The sequence below is a fragment of the Lissotriton vulgaris genome, unplaced genomic scaffold (genome assembly GCF_964263255.1).
Source record: "Lissotriton vulgaris unplaced genomic scaffold, aLisVul1.2 SCAFFOLD_336, whole genome shotgun sequence".
Lineage (NCBI taxonomy): Eukaryota > Metazoa > Chordata > Amphibia > Caudata > Salamandridae > Lissotriton > Lissotriton vulgaris.
Genome location: NW_028249992.1, coordinates 1436577 through 1462434, shown reverse-complemented (window position 1 = coordinate 1462434; position 25858 = coordinate 1436577). Strand labels below are relative to the sequence as shown.

The window sequence follows — 25858 nt, the reverse complement described above, 5'->3', positions numbered from 1 at the left end:
AAAGTGCACGCTCACCATCACTCGAGATACGGTACTGTGGAATGTGTGGTAACTTAGCATTCGCTTTCAGTGTCACAACATATTGAGAAATTTCTAAAAGACCCACATCGTTCGGACCAGTAGCCCACAATGAATCAGGTAAGGAAGACAGTTCTGGTGGAAGTCTATCTTTCGACATGTACATTGGAGAGATCACTCTCTCACCCAAGGTAAGATGTACTCCTGACGGAGAACAATACAGCGTCGCATACAATCTCTTCAATAAATCCAATCCCAACAAATTCTCATTACAACCTGTAGTCAAAAGAAGGGGTGCTTCGAACTTACGAGGTCCAACAGAAAGAGACAATGGAGCAGAAATCGGATTTGTAACCAAGGCGCCAGAAAAACCTACAGAAACATTGTCAAAGCCAGGGAGTTTAGAGTGCATAATAGAACTCTTTGTAGCACCAGTGTCTAGCAGAAAAGGCTCTGACACACCTGATGCAATCACTTCAACATAAGGTCCACTCTGATCTACTGGAACTGAAACAACTCCCTCTCTTTGTTCATGGCTGTGCTAACAATCATTACCATCCACTTCCTCACCTTCAACATAGTAATCATCCATATAATACTGTGCTGTCCTACCAGACGAACCTTGCTGCTGATCAAAACTATTCATCGAATTCTGTGGAGGCAAAGAACGTCCATTCTGTCCTCGACCTCTACCTCTAGGCGCTTGTTGAGCACCTCGACCTCTCATACCAGAAGCACCATTCATGCGCTGTAACAACACCGGACAACTATTTTTGAAGTGACCCTCTTCTTTGCAATACGCACACTGATTAGGCCCATAAGGGAAACGCTGTTGAGAAGACTCGTTTCTTTGTTAGTTTCTCGAATATTGCTGAGGTTGCTGATAATCGCGTTGATTAGTAATACTGGGTGGATAAGCTTGTTGTAGAAGAACTTTAGTCTTCAATTCCTTAGTCTTCTTATCCGCTTTCTCTAACTCATCTTTGCGCCTATTTTTATAGTACTGGGCCGTAGCTAAAATCTGCGCTGACGTGGAAACAGCCCAAGCACTCTCGGAATCCTTCAACTTAGTGCACAACTCAGGAAGCAGATTATGCACGAATTTGTCGACGAACAATCTCTGGCCACCTTCAGTAGCCATATCCGGACCACTATGATCTACAAAAGTCTCTTCAAACCGCGTGAAAAAGTCGGACACAGTCTCGTCTTCTGCTTACATGCAGACAACTTGTCCCAATTAATACGCACTTCCGGCATCAAAGTCTTCATATAGTTAATAATCCTACCAGGAAGTTGAGTGATAAGATCTTCAGGCTTAGCACCTCCAACGTATCTATCATTCGCAGCAACAATATTAACCCATGTATCACCTAATTCATTATCATGATCCGTATGTCGAATCGTACTCCAAATAGGCTGTGGGACGACATTACCAAACAACATGTCTATGTCCGCTAAATTCATGATGCACGAACCCACAGATTGAGTGAGCTCTTTATAATATCCTGCCGGATTTTTGCGCGGATCAGGTAAAGACTGCTTAATAGCTAAACCTTCAACACGCTTCAAGGGAACATGTACCCAAACACGCTGGAAGTGCGCAACAACAGGAGGCTGAGCATTAGGATCAGCAGATCTCCAAACTGGAGGAACCTCACGCATCGGATATTGACGCGCTTTTCTTCTAACTGAAGAATCAGGCTCAAACAATCGCTCAGAAGGGGCATTATTACGGAACGACAACAACGTCGCAATTGCTCTCTCGATGTCATGGAGACTCACAATGGTCCCTTTCGCAAACTCGGAACGCACTCGATACAATTCTTCGGGGGCCTTACCCACGTCGTCAATCCATTGTTCATGGAGGAACACACACATCATCTCAAAGACGTACCGTTGTTTTGGTGCTTTCCATTGACGGAAAACATCCATAATACCCTCAAGATCATACTGAGAAGTACACGTAACCCATCTACGCGCCATATGTGGAGAAGTGTGGCTCAGGGGTTAGAGGCGGCAGACCCGGAAGCTGAGATCGGCCCTGGACCAGGGTTCAATTCCCCGCCTCGGCGGGTCTTGGGCTCAAAAATTCCACGGACTCGATAATTCTCGGTCCGGTGCCTTCTCGACTCACGGGTTCACACTCTGCGACTCTGGGCAATAGCTTGCTTAATCTCCACAACGGCCCCTCGCGGCGGGATGCCTGGCTTTCACCTTGTGGATACCCTGCCGGGGTTATCTCACAGGGGAATACCAGGACGGGTTCCCTAAGCAAGCGCCGGGAAACCCTTTGTGGGTAGCTGTGCGCTATGTAAGCTCAAATACATTTACATTTACATTTGCATATGATCCAAAACTGTACGCTCATCCGTATCAGGCAACTGACTACGTGATTGTCTACGCTCGTTAACAGGAGACATACCCAATTGAACCAACAAAGGAGAAAGGAAACCAGAAAAAGCAGCAGTCATTCTCTGTCTAGTAGAAGGAGAAGATGGAACAATAAGAGAAGATGGAACAATAGTAGAGGAATCCAAAGTCGGAACAGACGGAGCATTATAGGTAGGCGTAGAAGTAGAAGACGAAGAAGGGAGCAAAGTTGGCGGCCCCTGAGAAGGCTGCGCCAAAGGAACAGTAGCCAATGGAAGAGAGCTGGCTGTGGAGGAATCACAGGTGGTGCAACAACTGGATGTTGCACAGCCACAACTGGTGGCAGTGGTGCCGTAGCATCTTGTGCATAAGGGGGTGGCAAACTCAATAGATGCGACATTAAGGATCTTTCGCAAGATCTTTTTTCTCTTCCTGTTCTTTAAGCGGCAAAACTGGGTAGCATCTATCTACCGCTAACTTCTTAACTCTAAGCATCTGTTCGTCTCTTGCTCTTCCTCATTGTCCCTATACGCAATAGCAGCTTGCACCATTGACATACCTCGTTCTCGTTTATTCTTTTTCGCTAATTTAATTTCTTTCTGTTTGGCTTCTTTGCGCCATATGCGGAAAGAGTCAAACATTGCCGGCCGGGCTTTCTTCTTAAACAATTTCACTTCGAGATTATCTAGAATCTCAGTTTCAAAGCTACCATAACGGGGCCACTGTAGGACACCGTCTTTCCTCGTATACTTCACCCATATCTCATTATAACTAATAGGGCCCACACCATGCTTTACGTATAATTCATATGTAGGAGTTCCAATTGGAGGAACCGGACACAAATCCTCTAACCGGGAATCCTTAGAACAACCACAACTAAACAACTTTCCAAGTCTGCTAAGACCAGGCATCTTGCTCACTAGTCTAGCTTCAAACTACAAGGAAGATCTCAAAACGATAGTCTCGCGAATACAGGAGTCCCTTTACTTTGGGGCCTGCAGGTACCAAATCAAAGCGATCCACTAAAGGGATACCAAAACAAACTAAGGACAAGGAGACGCTCCACTCATACTTAACTGAAATGTCGATGGTGTCACCAGAAGACCCGTCAATCGTCTCGCTCTACAAACGTCTAAGGCTCTAAGACAGGGCGACAGTCAGGGCAGCAGTCCTTCGTAGCCGTCGGAAAGCGGGGAACCTTGCAGCAAAGACTTTCGGACCACGACGACATACAGGGGTCGATGAAGTGGCAGGCCTTCCTCCAGAATTTCCACACGAAGCTCTCCACGATCTTCGGACTTGGACCGGTACCGCTGAAGTCGCCCCACGTTGGGCGCCAACTGAAGGACCGGGTTTTAGAACCCAGCGGCGTCAGGGAAAACGCCCGATGCCTTCGAGTTCCCCTGCCTTGGCAAACAGAGACACGGGACACTTCTTGATGACGTCAAAGACCAAAGTTTATCGGCTGCAACCAGGAACAGAGGTCTATGAAGCACAACACGGGTGGTTCGCTAGAGACTGCACAAATTCAATGAGCGGAGCATGGTCTTTTATGCCAAAAATCACATTCCAAAGTAGCATCAATTATATACAAACTAGCCAACCACAGTGTGACACTTTCAAACATATCGCATAACGACAATCCCACTTTCCGTTGTCCAGCCCACCAGAAATGACCAAGCACATTCCCTTTTGTGAGAATATTTATACACCATTTTACCATTGTGTTTCTTTGGTGCGTAAGAAAGTACTATAACTTTGCAGGAATTAGAAGTAGATTGCCTTCTTTGGATTTTGGTTTCATGATTCAATTCTAACTATCCCTGCTACTCTGTTTTTGTACAGCTTTTAAGGGTATGGCTGCATATCACTCCACTGTATAGTAGAAAAAGTCACAAAAATATCAGAGCTAAGCGCAATGCATCATGTGATGTAACAGCATATACAAACAAGATCATACTAAACTATGCAAATGCAAGCCCCTCCCCTACTTAAAACATCTATCTGGGGCGCTCTGAGGATCTTGCAGCCCTTTGCCTTCAGTATACCATCAAGGATTGGGCAGCTGAGGAACATGTTGGTAATGGGAAGTGGACTCAATGTCACCAAGATGCAGGGCTCCAGCTGCCTATTCTTTTACACCTCATAGTTTTTGGGAAGGAGCAACTGAAGTGGACTAGGACTACACTTCCCAGAATGCTTTGGATTGCTAATCAAACTCCAGCATTGAGGACAGGAAGAGTACTTGGTGACCTGAAGTCTTGTGCTACAATTATGCTGAATAGAGGAGAAGGTGGCAGCGGGAGGCAGGGTTTGAAGGACACAGGATAAAAGAGGGTGTTAGCTTATAGGGGAAGCTTGAGTGACAATGCAGAAAATGAGGGCAGGAGCAAAGAAAGACGGATGGGTGTAAAGTGTAGAAGGTGAGGGAGAGTCTGCAGAAGGATTCACTGAACAGATTCACAAACATCAGAGGGTGGAGAGAATTAAACTGGACAGGAGCGGAGTAAATGAGGGTGCTGAGCGGAAGGAGGGGACTCCATGGGAGTGGTGAAGAGGAGGACTCGGGGGCTCCCACATTTTGCTGGTGAAGTAAATATTGATGCTTTTTAATGAGAAGTGAGCTTGAGGTACCGACGGATAGTGACCCCCGAAGAAGGGCGTGAAGCCCGAAATGCATTGGGTTATGTGATATGAATAAACACTGCTTGGACTGAACTTTACGTCTCGATCATGTTCTTGGAAAAAGTCTTTATTGACACCATTTGAACAGTAGAAACTTGAAAAATTACGTTTACACGGAGTGCGTGTTCCAGTCTTCAAAAGATTTGGAATGCTTATGACTTAGGATTACGGATTACTTTGAAAAAAATTGGAATTAAAATGGCTCTAAAATTAACCCCCGAAGAAGGGCGTGAAGCCCGAAATGCATTGGGTTATGTGTTATGAATAAACACTGCTTGGACTGAACTTTACGTCTCGATCATGTTCTTGGAAAAAGTCTTTATTGACACCATTTGAACAGTAGAAACTTGAAAAATTACGTTTACACGGAGTGCGTGTTCCCGTCTTCAAAAGATTTGGAATATTTATGATTAAGGATTATGGATTACTTTGAAAAAAAAATTGGAATTAAAATGGTTCTAAAAGGTACAGCCAAAAATGGCGTGTATGCTGTGCATTTCTGGGGACTGGAGACAGTCCCACTCTGAATGAAGTAAATATTGAGACATGTGAGGGACAAGAAAAATAAAAGAAAAAATGTGACTTCCAGATAAGCCAAATTGCAACAGTGACTTGATAAAACTTGCAAGATATGCTGAAGGGGCCCCCCACACTCACATCAGTAGGGAGGGATTGAGGGGGGCCCGCCCAGTATGGGTAAGCCTGGGGCCCCTCGCACTGCGGGAGCATTGGGGGCCTTTGTTCCACCCCTGAACTGCAATAGGCAACCCTATGTGTAATTGGGTGGAGGTCGATATCTATTACACTCAGAGAACCAAACTTCAATGTAAATAACACACCCTCAAGGGTGTCTCCAAGAGTGAGGAAACGAATATGAACCATATTGGAGGGTATAAATGCACACAAAATTAAGTCCTAGTTATTGCTTATGCATGTATTAAATGCCAAATCATAGCTGCCAACAATTGCAAACAAATCCAGGGACACTTTTCAGCACAGGGCTGCTGCAGATAGAAAGTTATTCTTTGTGTACCTGTGTGTAATAAAGAGGAACAGTTTTTGCAACAATAATACCCGGTACAGTCTCCAACTTGCCGCTGTTCCATAATCCGCTGCCCCCGTGAGGCAGTGCCCCCCCCTGTTTTGCGCATGCGCACGCATGCGCATATTACGGATGATGACGTGGTACCACGCCCACCATCATTCCGTGACATCACCATTGCGCATGCTCTATTCGAACATGGCTCACGTCTCGGGCAGAAAGCGCCCGCGGGGTCCTTGTGCCGACCTCTATACACAGCCCGTCTCCGTACACCCCACCTGCAGGCCGGTATTGCCCCGCATTAAAGCTGGTACATATTTATTAAAAATGTACATGTTAAACACAATACATTTCTGACAGCTCTCAGCGTATCCCCAGTAAGTGTCCTCAATTCTTTAGCCTTTCCTTGCTATGTCCATCTGATCGGCCTTACTCGGACTTCTTCTCAGACCCCTCTCCCTTTCCTTCTGTAATCAAATCTCCATCAGATAGATGGTGATTAAATTGGCATTAATTAAAATGAATTTTGAAGTGTTCCAGCCTCGTACACCGCCTCGGGCTGCTGGCGGCTCGAGGCTCTGAACAATGTTGGCACAAGGACCCCGCGGCCGCTCTCTGCCCTTCTCCGCCCGTGACGTAGGGGGGGCAGCCACTCACAGGGATACAATGGTTCTCAGAACACCGGCACTGTCCCTGCAAAAATGGGACAGTTGGCAACAATGCAAAATGTGCCAGAAACGACAGATATCACCTCTGAAAATATTATTCAACAAGTAAAAGCGCAGACATTGAAATATGTGGAATACTGAATATTAGGAGAACTGGTAATCTCATTCGGAGAAAGGAGACTGGTACGCGTATTTTGTTTTGGAACATGCACGTGTTTTACGAATAAATGTTAAGGTTACATATGAGCTGCTAGGCGTTACCTGGCTTGTTTTTCCAGCATGTAATCCCACATCAAAACAACTGACCTGCATCCTCAAATAAGCCCTTCATGGTTTATTTCGATTTCTATAGAATATAAATCTTGTAACATAAACCCGTGTATTGAATTTTGCAGAAGAAAAGCACGTTTTACCTTTCAGAAGCAGTTTAAGTAGGATTAGACTTGTGTTTGCTTGATAAACAAACAGAAGTGCAGTAAACATAAATACAATTGAAATTTTGCTTGCTTTGGTTCACTAGTTGAGAAAAGTCATTTAAGAAGACCAGGAGGCCAGTGAAATAACAAATACACAGTAAAATAGCTGAATGTGTAGATAGATCTACTTACATAGATCTACTCACGTCCAGCCATCTGAGCGGCCCATCCCCCATCCCCATCATCTAATTCCCAATAAAGATAAGGAGCCTCCTCCCATTGCCGAACAAAATAAATAGTCTGCAACTTTTAAACAAAATGAATCATATGTTTACAGAAGACCAACAAAAGAAAGACCGATTTACTCATGATTAACTAAAAAAAAAACTTTTCACAGCTGGGACACATTACGTTTTATATGGTGAAGCTTTCACTTTTACAATGCAACATTTCAAACAAGGCTTATGTATTGGAATTGTCCAATTCCATAAAAATGTATGAAATCCGCAGGTCAACCTCCCCTCTCCACCTCTGCAAGTTTGTCAGAGGACATGCAAACATTGGCCTACATCTTGCACCCCTATTACAAGTCATCTTAAAGTTTCAGCAACAACTGTCTGCAGCAACTCAGGAGAGTCTCAATGCTTCCGTGCATGATAGGAAAGCAGGAAACTGCACTACGATTCAGGGTCAGACGGAAGTCCAGGTCTCAAGTAAAACAACAATCTTTATTGGCTAATGTTAGACTTGGCTTTTTCAGCAGGTTTACCCTCAGGCTTTTTGCTTTTTGGCCTACTGTTTTCGACTTTGCTTTTTTTGATTTTAGGACTCTGGGCACTTTGCCACTGCTATTCAGTACAAAACTGCATATGCTCTCCATGTAAATTGTGTATATGGATTGGTGTTTCCATGATTGGCTTATTTGATTTATTAAAATTCCCTAGTACAGTGCACTGTGTGTGCTCAACTCCTGTAAATAAAAGGCTGCTAGTGGGCCTGCAGCACTCATTTTGCCACCACAAAGGCAGCCTTTCGAAGGTGTCTCAAACTTGCCACTGCAGTGTCTGCGTGCAGTTTTTACTGCTATGTCAACCTGGAAAGTCCACCCACTTGCCAGGTCCAAATCTTCACTTTTCTTACATGTAAGACAGCCATAAGGTAGGCCCAAGGTACCCCTGTGGGCAGCGTGCAGCTTATGTGAAAGATAGGACATGTACTGGTGTGTTTCACATGTCTCAACAGTGAAAGACTGTGTATTTCGTTTTTCACTATTGCAAGGCTATCTGTCCCACATGCTGACTTAGGAGTTGCTTTGTAACATCTTACAATCATAATTTTCCATTGGGACAAGATAGAGAAATGGAGTTTAGGCTTTGGGAAGTCAGGATTTAAAAAGACATCTTTTAGTAAAGATGATTTTGATAGTGTGTGTGAAAATACCACTTTAAGAAAGTGGATATTTTTTTGTCTAACCATCTATGTGCGTTTTGTGTATTAGCTGTCTGGGCTTTAGACTGACAGGGCTGGGTTGTGCATTCACACTAGACAGACACCAGGAGGGGGTGGGGAAGGTGGATTGAGGTGTCCTGCCTTTCCTGGGTGACTTATAGCCAGGCTGAATAGACCTAGCTACATTTAAAGTACCGAGAAGAGTTGTTTGTTTCACCGGAATGGACTATGTCTGTCTTCCACAATGCTGTCTCTACCTACTAGAGTGAGCCTGGCCTGAGCCAGGCAGAACTGGATTATTTATGCCAGTGGAACTTTGGTTGTGCCAACTTCAATGAGAAATGTATTATTAAAATTGGAGCCCTCACCCCAGAACTTTAGATTACTGCTGGACTAAGGAACCTGCCAGGAAGAACAGCTGGAAGAGCTGTGAGGAGAGACTACCACGTTTGTGCATGGTTTGCTTGGTTGGCCTGCAGTTGCTGCTTCTGTTTTGGGCAGGGAAAGGACAGGACTGTTCTTTCTGCAACCTACGTATCTCCAAGGGCTTCATGTAGAGCTTGCCTTAGGTTGGAAGTCTCAGGGAAATCAAAGACGTCAACATCTTCTGGGTCCCACCTCTGGGACCGTGTGTTTCAGTGGCCACAGAGGGAAACCGCAGTCTGATGCTGTCACCGAGACTTCTGGCGGTTCGTTACCTGAAGGCACCGCAGGGGGCACCACCACACTTCGCACCGCCACCCTGGTCTCACTAAAAACGACGTCCGCTGCAGCCACTGAGCTGCTGCTTGCACCGCGACCTACGGGCACTGCACTCCACACCGCCTCACTTCACCGACGTCACCAATGCCTGCACTGTGGTTTGGGGGCATTGCTTGTAAGTTACACGCCCCCGTCCGACACCGCAGTCTTAGTAACTAACCTTTTTAGGTTGAGCGTTAGCGATGACCTGTTGTAGCTCTCTCTGGGGCTTTGGCAAGCTCATCCTTCACCATTGGCTGTTAGCTGCAGCATTCAGAAATGCTGGCTTCTTATTGGTCCATTTCTGACAAAGTCCCTCCTTTGTTTGTTTAGTTCTCTTTCCAGTGATTTCACTCTGAGAACATTTTAGTTGGCCATCACTAAGTACAGAGTGTGATGGGCCTCTCTTCAGTCCTCCCTTCTGGTTTTATTTTGCTTTTAGTGGCGGCACCCGCGCTTTAGCTTAAAACATGTAAAGCTAAAGCGCAGGTGCCACAATTGCTTTAAAAGTAAAGCAGTCGGAGTAAAATGCTATTTTTTTTCAATTGCTTTTCTTTTGAAGCAATTGGGGCACCCACGCTTTACTTTTGGATGTTTAAATATAAATTGCGAGTGCCACCATTGCAATATTTTATGTACATGGGTGTTGCTTTCACTTTACAGCAAGGCGCAATAGTCGGTGCTAGCAAAGCCTGTACCACACTCATGCGATCACAGGCAATAATACACGCACTTTGACTGTGGCACAGGCTTCGCTAACACCGACTAATGCTAAAGTTTAAGAAAATCTTTATTGGATATAAGAGTGCAATGAGGTAAAAAGATACAATATTGATATCCAAAAAACAATGCAAGTAAAAACTATATGAATAAGAAAAGGGAAAACGAGAAAGAGAGAGAGGAAGAAAAGAAGGGAAAAAGGGGGGAAGAGAGAAGAAAAAAGGGAACTCAGCAAAGAAAGAAAAATATCAATATCTAAAATGCAACATGTTGAAAGAAAACTTGCAATATTCCAGAGAAAAGTTGTATAAAAATAGGGAAAAAATGCATACATAGAAACAGAAGCATAGGAGTAAACAAGAACATATCATGGTGGTTTGGGTACTTCTTCAGTACGAGGGGAGTGGAGCATGGAGGATTTGGCTGAGGAATCTAAGAAGGTAGTAATGGGTAACCACAATAAATCATGTTTGATAGCAATCGTAACAGGATAAACATATGCTCTATCTAATCTATGATTGAAACAAACACCACACCACCAAGCCTGAAAGGAGATGGACGACATATCTTTCCATGCTTTGGTAATTTGTTGAAATGCTAGTGCTAGGAGAAGGTCAACAATAGAAGTGTTAAACTCAGAGGAGGACAATATATCTGAAAGGCTACCCAGGAAAATATGTGTAAAAGAAAAGGGGAAATCAGTAGAAAAAATTGTATTAAGTTGTTGCCAAACTTTAGACCAAAAAAGCACGAACCAGTGGACATAAGAAGAGCATGTGTTTGAGGTCTGCCCGTAATTCCGAGCAGGACCAACATTTGGAGGGAAGAGAGGAATTTATTGTATTCAACCTGGCAGGAGTGAGCATAAGGCGATTATAAATAAAAAATAACGTTTGGGTAGTATTGGCTGCTCTAGAAGACTTCATTATCTTATTCCATATATCTTGCCACAAAGAGATAGAAAAAGATTCCTCCAAATCCAATTCCCACGCCTGTTCCACTTTCGACTTATCTCTGTCAGCAGAAGACTCATGCAATTTTTTATAAATCTGTGAGGCAGAAGAGGAGAATGACAAAAAGGATAAGGTAAGAGGAGAAGAGGAAGAATTACAAGAGACAGAAGAGGCAAGAGAATCATAACTGGTCTGAACAGCAGCATCTAATAAATTGTATTTGGAAAGAAAGGACAAAGGAAGAGAAAAACGAGTTTGAAGGATAGAAAAGGGAATAAAATTACCGTGCGAAAAAAAGTTGATGAACCCAAAAAAGGCCTTGAGTATACCAGGCCTTCCAGAAAAGAGTTCTATTATTGATTTTAATAAGAGGATTATACCAAAGAGGAGACTGTAAAAATTGTGTACGCTCATCAAGACCATTCAGAAACATTGGAAGGAAAAGTTTCCTAGAATTCTTTAGAATAGGTAAAGACATCTGCTTTGGAACACGAGGTAATAAAACAAACTCCATAAAAGAAAAAGGATGAAAAAAGGAGGATTCAATGTCAACCCACAGGGGAAAAGAGGCAGCATCGAGTAGTGATTCAGATAAAAAGGAAACAGAATGAGAAAGAAAAAAGAAAGTATGATAAAATGAAAAATCCGGAAAATTAACTCCTCCCAGATGCTTGGGACGTCTAAGCTTAGAGAAAGACATTCTGGCTCTTTTATTTTGCCATAAAAAATGAGACAAAATAGAATAAATTGTTTTATAACATGACTTTGGAATATTAATAGGAAGATTAGAAAGGAAAAATAAAATATTAGGAACTAACATCATTTTAATGGAATCTAATCTCCCCCACCAGGATAGAAACAAAGGGTGCCATCTTGTCGTTGAATCCGTGAGAGTGGTATGTAAATGTTTAATATTAAGGGCGACAGTTTCTTTGATTGAAGGAGCAAACCAGAGACCCAAATACTTGATTTTGGAAGGACTCCAATGAAAAGAGGAGACCAGAAAATCAGCATGAAAACAAAATTTACTAAGGGGAAGAATTTCACATGTATCGACATTTAATTTATAACCTGACACAGCCGCAAAATCAGAAACCTCAGAAAGGAAAGCAGGGACAGAGATTTGAGGGTTAGAGATGAAGAGGAGTATGTCATCAGCATAAGCAGATAACTTTACTTGTTTTTCACCATAAGAAAACCCAGAAATATTAGTATTAAGCTGAATTTTTGTTAGAAACAGTTCTAAAGCAAGAATAAAAAGAAGAGGTGAGAGAGGACAACCCTGACGAACTCCACGAAACAAGGGGAAGGAAGGAGAGATAAGACCATTAGCAAAAATAAAGGATCTAGGAAAAGAATACAATAATGAGACATAAGAGAGAAATTTAGACCCAAAACCAAACCATTTAAGAGAAGACAAAATAAAAGCCAATTAACCCTATCAAAAGCCTTCTCTGTATCTAAGGCTATAGCAGCCAAGGAGTGAGGCGAGGTTTGTGATTTAATAAGGACATTGAAGAATAACCGAGTATTATCTGAGAGATGCCGACCCTTGATGAAACCACATTGTTCTTTACCTATCAGCTGGGGTAAAATCTTGTCTAAACGTAAAGCTAGAATGTTTGCAAAAATGTTATAATCAAGATTAATCAAAGAAATAGGTCTATAATTTTTACATAAGGTATGATCCTTATTGTCCTTGGGGAGAAGACAAATCAACGCCTCTTGAAAAGAGCCTTCAGATTTCTGAGAGGATATAAAGAAAGAAAAAAGTTAATATAATTTAGGGACAAGAAAAGTAGAAAAGTGAGAATAAAACTCAATGGAGAAGCCATCCGGGCCAGGAGCTTTCCCTTTTTTAAGAACGCAAATAGCCTCTAAAATATCTGCAGAGCTAATATCCTTGTCCAAGGAGGAGAAATCTACATCAGAGATAGAAGGAGAAGGGATGGAAGATAAATATCAATCAATGGCTGAAGACAGAGGGGGAGATTCAGGAGTATAAAGAGTCTGGTAAAAATTAGAAAACTCAACCAAAACATCCTCATCCTTATGAAGGATGGTATTAGAGGAGACAATCGACTCAATTTTCATACGTTCTTTTTTAACCTTAAGATAATTCGCCAGCATATTTCCAGCTTTATTTTGTGAGAAATAATATTTAGCACTGGATTTAAGCAAAATTAAATTGGCAGATTCGGTGGATATCTTATTGAAGGAAAGTTTGGCAGTGATAAGATTATTAAGGTCAGACTGGGATTTAGATGAATGATATACATGTTCCAAGTGTTTGATGCAGGAAGTAAGAGAGGACATAGATTGCGTGGCTAAACGTCTCTTTTTGGCGACATAAGAAACAATGAAGTCTCTAGAAGCAGCCTTAAAAGTGTCCCAAACCAATTGAGGGGATGTTTGAGGAGATTCATTGTCAGCAAAGAAAAGGGAAGCAAAACTAAGAAAAGCAACAAAGAAGGAAGTATCCAGAAGTAAAGAATTGTTGAACCTCCATTCTATTACCTTGACTAGGAGGAAGTAAATCAACCTGAAGGGAAATTGGGGCATGATCTGAAATTAAAATGGAACCAATATCAGAGTGAGTGATGAGTTGTGTAAGGGTTTTAGAAATGAAAAGATAATCTATACGGGATTGAGAAGAGTGGACTGGGGAAAATATGTATATTCTTGCAAGGTAGGGTTGCACAGCCTCCATGAATCAACTAGGGACCTTTGAGAAATAACCGAAGTAAATTGAGCATGTGTTGGGGAAGGAGAAAATCAGGAGTTGGATTTACGGTCAGGGAAAGGGTCCATAATCATGTTACAGTCCCCACCCAAAATAAAACAATCATCAGTGTAATGCATCGCGGAAGAAAGAATTTGGGGCCAGAACAACTTATCAGGAACAGTAGGAGCATAAACATTAAAAAAAGTCAATGGAATTTTGTTGACCAACAATGATACAACCACCCACCTCCCCTCCGTGTCATTATCTTGTTTAACAAGCTGAACATTTAAACGTTTATGACATAGAATAGCAACACCATTACGTTTTCCAGTCCCCGATGAAGCAAAAACCTGACCCACCCAATTACGGCGTAGTTTAGAGACCTCAACATCTTTGATATGAATTTCTTGTAATAACACTATATCTCCTTTCAAGTGAGCTAAGTGGGAAAGAACACGTTGTCTCTTAATTGGAGAACCCAAACCTTTAACATTCCAATAAATTACATTAATTGACATTTAAAATTCTAAGAAAAAGTTGAAACATATGAATAATAACCAGCAAAACAATCCAACAACTAGCGATTACCGGAAAAGATGCAGGTATATAAGAAAAAGGAGAGAAAAGAAAAGAAGACATAAGAGAAAGAAAATATGGAGATGTCATGTAAGAAGTATAGAAAAGTGGAAAAATGTAATCAAAGAAAGAGGTGAATGATGGATGAAAATGGAGAGAAAGATTTAAGAATCAAGAAAGTGAAGAAAAGAAAAGAAGAGAGCTGAGTAAAAGGATAGGAAAAAATAGGAAAGAGGGTGCAAAAAGAAGACAAAAATAGAAATTCAATATAAGAACAAAACACATACCGTAAAAATACAAGAGTACTGGGGATGGAGGAACCATAAAGGAAGGAAGCACAACTGACCGAAGACCTCCACGAAGACGCGGCAAGGGGAGGAACCACCAGGCAATTGAGGAGGAACAAATGAAAAACAATCTCAGGGACCACAAGACCAGCAACTAAAGGAATACAAAAGAGAAAAATAACAAATACGTCAAACAAAACATGAAATTAAGACACAGCAGCTATATGACATAACATCTTTACGAAACAGCCAACATTAGGAGCAGGTCAAACAACCAGAGGGGGCATCATCATGAAAGACAGTAAGACCAACAATAATCATGGCTGTGGTATGTCCATCGATTCGGCATGACAGGAATCCAGTAACTGCTGTAAGCGAACAGGATCTTCATAAGATGTTGTCTTGTTATTATAAGTGACCCTAAAGATGCAAGGATGAAATAATCCGTAGCGGGCCTTCAAGGCCCGTAAAACTGGTCTCATGTCCAAAAATCTCTTACGGCGATCTGCAGTAGCCTTGCCATAGTCTTGAGCAAAGAAAAGATTAGAGCCATTATATGAATTTTCCCTTTTTGTTTGGCTGCATGAAGGACTCGAAGTAGGTCAGTATACTCCAGAAAATACAGGATGACACCTCTAGGTTTCATGGAGGAAGTGGAAGTTGATGGACGAGACGCTGGACCTAGACGATGAGCACGTTGAATATTCAAAGGTGGTGAAGTTGGAAGATTGAGAAGAGTGGGAAGAAAAGATTGAAAAAACTAAATTGGATTTGACTCTTCAAGATTTTCAGCAAGGCCATAAATATGTAGGTTATTACGTCTATTTCGATTTTCCAAATTTTCAACTTGCTGTTTGGCGAAGCAATCTCTTTCTGCATAGTAGGAACCTGGACAATGACCGTTTGAGCTGAAGCCAATGAACCCTTAAGATCCACCACTCTTTGCTGTGTGTGAGACCAATTATCCTCAAGACTCTGGAGACGGGAATCAGTCTCCGACATATAAGGTTTAAGGGCTCGGATCTCCTCCAATATAAGCTCCATAGAAATAGTATTCGACATGCTTGTAGGAGATGGATGATTAGCTTTAGGTCTCTTCCCTGAGTTAGCATTCGGAGACGAAGAGGAAGATTTGGAAAGTGGTTTTGTGGAGCGCGAACCAGGAGTAGCAGAACCCTTAGTGGTAACGTTATCCGATTGTGAATCATCGATCGTTTCTTGCAAAACACTAAAAGGGTTATTATCTTCCAAAGGCACATGAGAAACAGTGCGTTTTTGAAGGGCAGCAGAACGGTTGGTACGTGACGTTGCCATTGTATAAAGAAATCAACGGAAAATCGCACTGCGTCAAAGGGAGAAACCAGCACAAGACTGCCAATGAAAATGGCTCAACAATGACGCTTGCCTCTGGTTAATAGTAATAGGAAGCAAAACAAAATGCTATATAGAAGCAAGAAGAGGACATTGTAGAAACAGCAAGTTGCACATCTTCACCCTGAGGTCGAAGTGAGGAAAATATCAAATCAAAACGGCGGCCACGTCCTGAGGAGAACTAGAAATATGCTATTCAATCAGCATAAGAGGCTCAGAAACAGGAAAGCGTAGCAAAAATCATCCAAATTCCAGAAGTAACCAAATAAGAATAAATATCCAGCATGTCAAAGGTGAGGGAGTCCAGTAGAACAAATGCGGCAAAAGACGGCAGAAAGATGCAACCAAAATGGCGGCCGCGGTTCAAACGCGAGCCGTCTGGAACTTGAAAGTATGAAATACCGGTAAGGACAGCTTCTTGTGGGCTGGAAAGCACATGTAAATGTGCTGCGCACCTTCCGCCACACTTCAATACTGGTCCGGTAATCCAAGAAGGAAGAAGTCGCCTGGAGGAGCCCCCGTCAACTCACGTCGTAACGGAGCTCTCCGGATCTGCGGCCATCTTCCTTGACGCCGTAGCCACGCCCCCCTAACACCGCTAATGCTGCTTATTTAAAACGGTAACCAGTCCGCCACACATTAGGAGCGTTGCAGCTCGCTCTGCAGGCTTTTTGTTTAATTTTTTTTAAATGAGTTAAATACCGCAAACTCAACCGTTGCAGCGCTTTGGCTAAACAAACGCACTCAAACCGGAAGCTGCTGATGAGGATATTTGCATAATATTGCTCTTGAATGCATTATTTCCGATATGAGTTCAAACAAGAACGTGGCCTTTCTTCCAGTGTTAGAGTCGGAAAAAGGGGCACTGTGGACCAGAATTGCTGCATATGGGGCGGTAAGCTTGCAGTGAAAGCAGGAACATTGACTCCACTTTTTCGATGCAAAATGTTTTTAGCTGTTCCCAGCCAATGCCTTTTACTTCATGGGGATGTAAAGCGAGCGCGTGTTCCTGTTCGTAAGGGCCAGCTGAGTATTTTCAATACATTATACTATTTTTAATACTTTAGAAGAAGCGCTTCTAAACTCACATTTTCCCTCCTTGTGGTGTCTATATTTGAAATACGATGTAACTGATGCAGATGCAGTCTTGCAAATATTACATAATAAAGATGACTTTAGGGTCATTGTTATTAGCACCGAAATGCCTCCTTGGTGCTGCGTCTGGGTGTTTCTTTTCCAGCGCGAAATAAAGTCAAATTAATTAGGGGTTCGAGTGAAAACAACTTCAGTGATCGTTTCAGACTAATCATATAAAGAATACATTGAATGAGCCGAGGCAATGCAACAAATTGTTATTGGTTTATTTTGATTAGTTTCAACTAGGAAAGTGCGTAAAACATTTTGTCTGGTTTGAAGTTATGTTTAAGAGGTTTACATCAAACATCCTTGCTCTTGAATCATAGCCAGAGGCCTTCTCTGCAGAGGTGTAAAACATGTTGAAAGTGACTCGTAGTGTCTATCCCTCAGTGTGCATGGTTTGTCTGTCCCTCAATGTGCCGGTTTGCCTATCCCTCAGTGTGCATGGTTCATCAGTCCCTCAGTGTGCAAGGTTCATCTGTCCCTCGGTGTGCAAGGTTTATCAGTCCCTCAGTGTGCAAGGTTCATCTGTCCCTCACTGTGCAAGGTTCATCTGTCCCTCAGTGTTCATGGTACATATGTCCCTCAGTGTGCAGAGATCATCTGTCTCTCAGTGTGCATGGTTGATCTTTTCCTCAGTGTGCATGGTTAATCTGTCCCTCAGTGTGCTTGGTTGGTCTGTTTCTTAGTGTGCACGGTTCATCTGTCCCTCAGTGTGCATGGTTCATCTATCCCTCAGTGTGCATGGTTCATCTGTCCCTCAGTGTGCATGGTCCATCTGTCCCTCAGTGTGCATGGTTCATTTGTCCCTCAGTGTGCAGAGCTCATCTGTCCCTCAGTGTGCATGGCTCATCTGTCCCTCAGTGTGCATGGTTGGTCTGTTCTTCTGTGTGCTTGGTTGGTCTGTCCCTCAGTGTGCGTGGTTGATCTGTCCCTCATTGTGCTTGGTTGATCTGTCCCTCAGTGTGCTTAGTTCGTCTGTCGCTCAGTGTGAAGGGTTCATCTGTCCCTCAGTTTGCAGAGTTCATCTGTCCTTCAGTGTGCATGGTTGATCTGTCCCTCAGTGTGCTTAGTTGGCCTGTTCCTTAGTGTGCACGGTTCATCTGTCCCTCAGTGTGCAGAGTTCATCTGTCCCTCAGTGTGCATGGTTGATCTGTCCTTCAGTGTGCATGGTTGGTCTGCTCCTTAGTGTGCACGATTCATCTGTCCCTCAATGTGCAGGGTTCATCAGTCCCTCAGTGTGCTTGGTTCACCTGTCCCTCAGTGTGTATTGTTAATCTGTCCCTCAGTGTGCAAAGTTCTTCTGTCACTTAGTATTGTGGGGGATGGGGTAGGTAGGAGGCTATTTTTAAACAAGCATTTGCAATGCAATAGGTCTTGCATTTGCAAAAGTTTGAGCTATTAGCAATATAAATGACAATGCCTTTTATTTATGTGTTTTAAAAACCTGCAAGCGATGCGTAAACATGCAGTTTGTACTTATTGTTGCTTACTGTCGTAGTATGAGGTCCACAAGAGGCCAGGTTATGGTTCCAAGATGTAGTTTATTAGATTGTTCAGTTACAGTGGTGATAAGGTAAGTAGCAAAGATAGTAAGTAGACCAGTAAGTAAGTTAGTATGAAGGACCCACCAGGAGCAGCTTCCTTCTGCTCAGCCTGGAGTCAACTGACTAACATGAGTTACCCCACATTCTGTGACATCATACAACATTCTAAATATCCTCAGGCTGATCAAAGAGGGAAGACAGGGTGGAAAGGAGGAAGACAAGACAAGACCTTACAACACTTACAAGAAGCAAGGCTAGCAGTAAAAGAGGCTCAGTTACTGCCAGCCTTGCTTCTCGTAAGCAACAACAATAAATACAAAGTGCTTGTTTCTGCACTGCTTGCAGGTTTTTAAAATGCATAAATAAAAGGCATTGTCATTTACAATGCCAATAGCTCAAACTCGCGCAGATGCGAGACCTATTGCATTGCAAATGCTTGTTTAGAGTGTGGTGATTTTCAGACACCTAGAAGACTTGTGCTTTGTGATTCCTTCTCATAGTGGCCACTTTCAAAATAGACAGAGTCAGACGTATCTTGATTTAAGCTGATCAGATTCTGATTTTTGCAGAATGAAAATGTCCATAATCCTATTGTGGTCACCTAAACAGATGTTTTTTCCTAAAAGTAAACTAATAAGTTCCATAGGGCTAGCAAGCATGGCAAGAGAGCAGAATATGAAACACAGATTCTAATTGAGCATATTCTAATTGGGTAATACAAAGCCTGCAGAACTAGTTTGTTCCACTTACCTGTCAGGTGTAATACCAAGTTAAGGTTACTGATTCCTATGAAGGTAGAATATTATCCAACGGCAGCCCCTCCATTAGCATCAGGGTAGAGGAGCATCGCCCCCCTCCTCCCCCGCTGCCACCGCCGCCGCAAAGGAGAAAAAATAATTTGTAATAAAATGCATTTATTTCCATTTTATTTTTCCCTTTCACCAGTCGAGTCCTGTTTGGGGGTAGGGCCACTGCTGCTGACTGGCAGCAGGTAAGTGGTGCTCACTCCACCTGTTTACACTGCACAAGGTATTTTGGCCGGCTGTCTATCGATGGCCAGCCTGACTTGTGCAGTGTAAACCTGCCTGTCTTAGACAGCTAGTTGGGGAACAGAAACAGGCCCCTATTGCCTCAAGGAGCATAAAGGCAGCCTGCTCCAGCCAATCCTGGCTCCTCTTTCATGCTGCTCATCTGCAAAATGAAGGCAGCGTCAGGATTTGAGTGGAGAATTCCCCTGCTGCAGTCAGAGCGCCGAGGGACTCACGAGGATAGGAGGAGGCAAGCCAGTGGAGGTAAGTGCATTTTTTATTTTTCATTTTAATTATTTTTCAGCCTTGCCTCCAACTTCAGAGCTCTCAGTCGTGCTTCGTTATAAACACTGTTTATAACAAGCCATGACTGACAGCTACATGCGGCTGGTACCCTAAATATTTGGGTGGTTGCCCTACCAAATGTTTAGGTTGCCAGCCACCACTGATGCTATCTTCTTAATTCTGGATCCATAGGAAGCATACAAAATACTTGTTGCATCCAAAATCATTCACAATCAGAAAAACAATAAGAAGCATTGCAAGCTAACTGTAGCTTACCCCCTTAATAGACCAGAGAGTTGTTACATTTTCAAGCGAGTGTTGCCGCAGGATTATTTAGAAAAATCCAAAATTCGAGATCATTTTGCAGGATTAGCGCTAGGATTAGGATAAGAGTCCAGAAAACGTTTAGTAAATTAGTGTAAGGGTTAGGATTAAGAACAGGGTAAGGGCTACAGTAGGGGAAGAGTTTGATGAAGGGTATAGTGTCAAGTTAAAGATATGGGTAACGATTGTGATTAGAGACTGGGGCTTAGATATATTTGGGATAGGGTTAGGGAAAAAACCATAAGCTACAATTAGGGCAAGGGGGTAGTTTCAAGTTTGGGGTTATTGTTAGGGGTAGAGTTATGGATTGGGTTACCGTCAGGGAGTCTGATTTATGAGTTACATTTAATAGTTATGGAAAGCAATGTAGTTATGGTTAGGGATAGAGGTAAGGTTTCATGATTGAATGGAAAATGCTGGAAATGTTTTAAATTGTGAAACAATTATTGCTAAATGTATCTCACTTTTTCCATTTCCCATTTGAAGATTACATGTTATCACTAAACGTTTCTCACTTTAAGTGCCTCGCTTAAAGATTTCTCACTTTATTGCTGGATTCCCACAAAGGATATTATGTTGTTTCTGTCTTTTCCAGGCAGTCGTGAAGGGGATTGAGGGTCTGCTTCTGGTTCTCATGGTTGTAGAGTTCTGCATCTCGATGTCCACCTCCATATTCGGCTGCAAGGCTGTGTGTCGCGACTCCAGTGCAGACGTGGTAATAAAGTCGACTCATTCGGCCCTACTGTCTCCTACTCCATTCACCACTTGTTTCCATTGCTGTAATATTGATATAGAAATGCAACTTCTGGTAACATGGGAAGGGCATTTCATGTCTATATTAGGAGTGGTGAACCTGTCAGATGTACTATGAAGTTAATAGAAACTTATTAGTAAGGTTGATAGGTACGTTGATGCTGGGTGTAGGAACTATAGTTGTTGATGATCATGACATGACAAATATCTGTTTATGAAAATGAGACTGGGAACTAATAACTGGGAACGAACAGTGGTACAAACTGGCAAAACTTTTATAGTAAACACTACGTAAAGATAGGAGTCCATTATAATTAAGCAAACAATTACACAGGTATGGATTGGAATTACTACTTTAGTAAAATCCACCTTCCCAGGCCTATCTTCCCCAGTGTTTACTTTTTAATGTATGTGCACGTGACCTCACCTGTGTGAGGTGCTGTTCGTGGGGTACTTACCTGCCTGAGTTCGGAGGTGTCATGACAGTATCTCAGCTTGCATCCGCTTCCTCTGCAGAACTCTTCTTCATGCAGGGGCAGTGATAGCTCTATAAATTTCCCTGATCCAACAAAGTTTGGATAAGGGATTAGGGAACAAAGAAAACAAATAACACATTACTGACTGTCTTATTCATATATAGTTGTAGGTGAAAGAACATATTTCTGCTTAATTTTTGCTAAAATACAAAAAAGTTGTCAGGAGGCAGCATTAAAGATGGAATTTTGACTTTCTATGGACACAAATATTGGTCTCTGAGAAAAACAAAAATCTGAACTTTGGGGATCATCTTGGTCAAGGAGCAATAATGGCAGTGTCAAATTAAGAATGAGGTCAAAAACAGAAAGCTTCAACTACCTTTAATTGATAAAGTTCTACTTCTGCTGCCAGCCAACCAAATGCACAGAACTAACCAGAGTCCTAGTGAGGGCTTGGTTGGACAAGATGATGATGATAAAAATTTATAATGCGCAAAACAATAACCCGCAGGTATCAAGGCGCCTAACAATAATAACAACCACAATAAAATATACACCGAACCCAGGCAGTGGCCTGAAAGAAAGAAGGTAGAAAGAAGGTAGTAGAGACAATAGGATCAAAAGAGCTCTTTGTCTAATGAGAACTAAGAGGCAGAGAAGCAATCTTGAAGAAATATGCTTGCTGGATTCTCAGTCCAACATGAAATGCACCCTAAATAGTCACAGTGTACTGCTATGGCCCTCATTAACAGTAGCCTGAAAATGTGTGGTAAATCCTGTTACTGCACCCATAGGAAAAATGAGTTTTGTGATTAAAGCTGTATAGATGGATAAAAATTGGTGGGGCAAACCTGGCAATATTTACGGGGGTAAATTGGCAAGTGAATACCGCGTTGTGTGGGTTTTGTTCTGGTAAGCGTCAAAATCCACATGCTATTCACCCGTTTTAGGGGCGAACTCATAAAAGGCGATAATGATTGCGGCCAATAAATTAGGAACACATCGGTGTCAGCTTTTATCTGGTGCAATAATTATTACACCTAACACTGGCCCGCTTGGAAGGAGGGACTTAGTGCGACCAATCTGTAGTAACTAGTCTGCCTAGTAGTCAAGTCAAAAGAATGATTTCTGCAGAACTAGCCAAGACATATCAGCACCCTCCCATATCTGGCATGGGCTGAAATTGAAACTTTACCGCTGGGTCCAAACCTTAACCTGGCAAATTCGTTGGACCATTGTCACGATGGTTTCCTGTAGAGCAATTAGGTGATGTCTTGTGCACCAAAGAAGCATGCAATTCTCAAGAAACAATTGAGCAAATTGAAAATGCTGGAGTGTCTTGATGATGCTCTTAAGCATATGTCTGGCACTTACATAATTGTTACTCATCATCAACCGATGCTGCAAGCTTTTCCACGTGTGCTTTTTACAAAAAAAGTAGATTTTCCTCTTACAATCCCATCAGGGGAGAGGAATCCACCTCAAGCACCTGAACGCAGTAGTGTTAGAGAAATTGGTGTAAATACAGCGGTCCCTGCATCACATGGTATATGTTAAATGCTTGTTTTCAAATAAACCAAGTATTAAGGCTGAACGATAACCGAGCATCTGCAAAAAATTATCAGATGCTCCATCGGCTCAAAATTCAGTGAAGTACTGAAAGCAGTGTGTTTCTGATAGGAAATTCAGAACCCGCTCTCTCCTCGGACACACCCTGTGAGCTGAGCATAAATCAGTAAGATTTTGGGGAAGTGGGTGTCTCAATACAGAGCCCAAATCTGGCTGGTTGTAAGAGTGACAGGTGAGACTGTTAAAGTAACATACCTTTTCAGCAATTCTAATTGGCCACCCTTACCACCAATATGGATAGTTGTCTTTATTCGAACCCTAGTGACTGCCTGCAAGCAGCCAATCAAAAAATGTGTGGGTAGTCATTGGGCCACCTTAAGCATTCCAGGGTGGTGCAGACACCCAGAACACAAGCTGTTTTCTGTGAAGCATTGAATGTATATATTTATATATAGTGGAGTGGTGTGGCTCACTGGTTAGAGTCGGCAGACCCGGAAGCAGAGGACGGTCCGGGACCAGGGTTCAATTCCCGACGCGGCAGGGTCTTGGACCAGGGTCAGGGGACCCGATAATTCTTGCCTCAGTGCCTACTCTAACCAGGGATCATACTCGGCAACTCTGGGCATTAGTTTGCCTCATCTCCACAACGGCCCCCCACATACGCCGGGGATGCCTGGTTTCACCCTGGAGATACCCAGTAGGGTCCATCTCACAGGGAGAGCCAGGACGGGTTCCCCAGCGGTCTACAGCGCGGAGATACCCCATGTGGGGTGATTCATGCGCTTTACAAGACATCATTAAATTACATTACATTATAGTTTTTGTAAACTTCTCAGTCTACAAGTGACAATCTCGGAGTGTTCTGGTGATAAAGAGCCAAGAATGAATCACATTTTATTAGACAAAATAAACTGGGGGGCATATTTATGAAAAGGTTGCACGGTGCAGCACAGCAAGTCACCTTGCTGTGTTGTGCTGCGGGACTGGGAAAGGGCAGGAATGCACTGTATTTTCAGGAATACAGTGCAGTCCTGTCCTTCTACTGATGCCGTTTTAGCAGCCTAGCGGCAACACAGGCAACCTTGCATCATGGTACAAGGGCACCTGAGTTGCTTCCAGGATTGATTTTGTGGAGGAAGGTGCATGAAACCTGCACAAAACAATACTTAGAGGTATATTTGTTTATCTTTCTATGTGTACTTCAGAATGCAGCACACATAAACAGAGGATGTAACAATGAGAAATAAAGATATTTGTCCTCGTTAAGCCTCTCCTGGAAAAGGCATATCTTTTTGTCTCATTCCCAGTTCTAGTACATCTGGGAATGCCTCAAAAACCATGGGAGTTGCCTAGGAACACCCATGCAAGGCCCATGTTTCACCTCCCTGGTGCAGAAGAAGGCAATGCAGCGATGTATGAAGCATTGCATTAGTCGAGATTTATGAAGCCACTCAGGGCCCCCAGAAAGTGTCCTTGCGTGGCTTCATTGATCACATTTTTAAGTTTAATTGCTCTTGCACCACGTTGCGTGGTGCAAGAGCAACGCAGTTAGGCCTGTAAATATGCCCCATGGTGTAAAGTCTGTACATGCCTTTTCTTCTTAACCCCTTCCGTGCTGCGAACGTCCAACGGTCGTCGCGTGCACTACCTCGCTGGTGCTGCGCACGACCGTTGGACGTCCGAATCCCGTTAGCGCGATCGAACGTCCGCACTGGGGCGGAATGTTCGACGCGCTAAACGGGCTAATGTGGTTTCAGCTCCTTGCTCTTTATCTTAGCTCTACAGCAGCATATTTGAGGCTTTAGAGTTGAAAATGATTGGACTAGTGTTACTTCCATTGATGATATACATATATCTTCAAGGTACGTAGAAGTGCAGATAAAACAGTACATTTATACTTACCTGCATATACTTACCTGCTCGATATGTTGGCAGTGGATATTCGGGATATAATATTACAGTAGGTTGAAAATATAAACTCAGTATTTTGACATATACGTCCTAATGCAGAATGGGTTGGGTATTAAGAGATGATGATGCTCACAAATGCATGCTTGTGGCAGAAATGCAGACTGATAGAAACAGAATCAACAAACTCCCATTTAACCTTATAAAACATTATCTCCTTTTCTTCCATAGGCGGTAATCATCCACCACAACCACCCGAGCGTTCAAGCAAGCTGTCCCACAGTTGCACCTGCATCACTACCACCACCACCACCACCGATGTACAACCAAAAAGACCAGTTTTACTTTGCCTGAAAGTGAAAAGTGAAGGGATGAAATCAATTGAGAGTATGAAAAGGAAATGCAGAACTTTTGTTACTCTTTTTTTTCTCAAGAGCCACATGTATTTAGATTGTTATTTGCCAACAACGGTAAATAAAACCACTGGAGAAATGTAGCAATTCAGACCAATTGGCTTAGGTAATATTGGCAGCAAAATTACTACCGCTGGTCATTTCATTACTGCCACTGTTAATTTCATTAATCATAGTAATCCACATTGCAGAAAAAAAGGCCTCCAAATAATGGAATTTTTTGCCCTGTAAAAGATTGACACTAAGCTGATGTTAAAATGAGTAAAACCCATACACAGGTTCAATAGCATGACGATTTGATTATGTGTAGTCACCCATTGACTCAAGCCTGTTTTTGTCCAGCAAGGGCCCTGTCTCTGTCCCCAGTGCTTAATTTGAGCCAGTGGTTTCCGGCGCT

At 42.7% G+C, this 25858-nt stretch overlaps 1 protein-coding gene across 1 annotated transcript in view; it reads left to right on the top strand.

Moving 5' to 3' along the window:
* Positions 1-25402, top strand: part of LOC147663437 (membrane-spanning 4-domains subfamily A member 4A-like) — a 159830-nt gene extending 134428 nt beyond the window's left edge. The window contains exons 6-7 of the mRNA XM_086950462.1: positions 20938-21057; positions 25280-25402. Of these exons, the coding sequence (XP_086806588.1) occupies positions 20938-21057; positions 25280-25402 (243 nt within the window). The remainder of the gene's footprint in view (positions 1-20937; positions 21058-25279) is intronic.
* Positions 25403-25858: the final 456 nt, after the last annotated feature.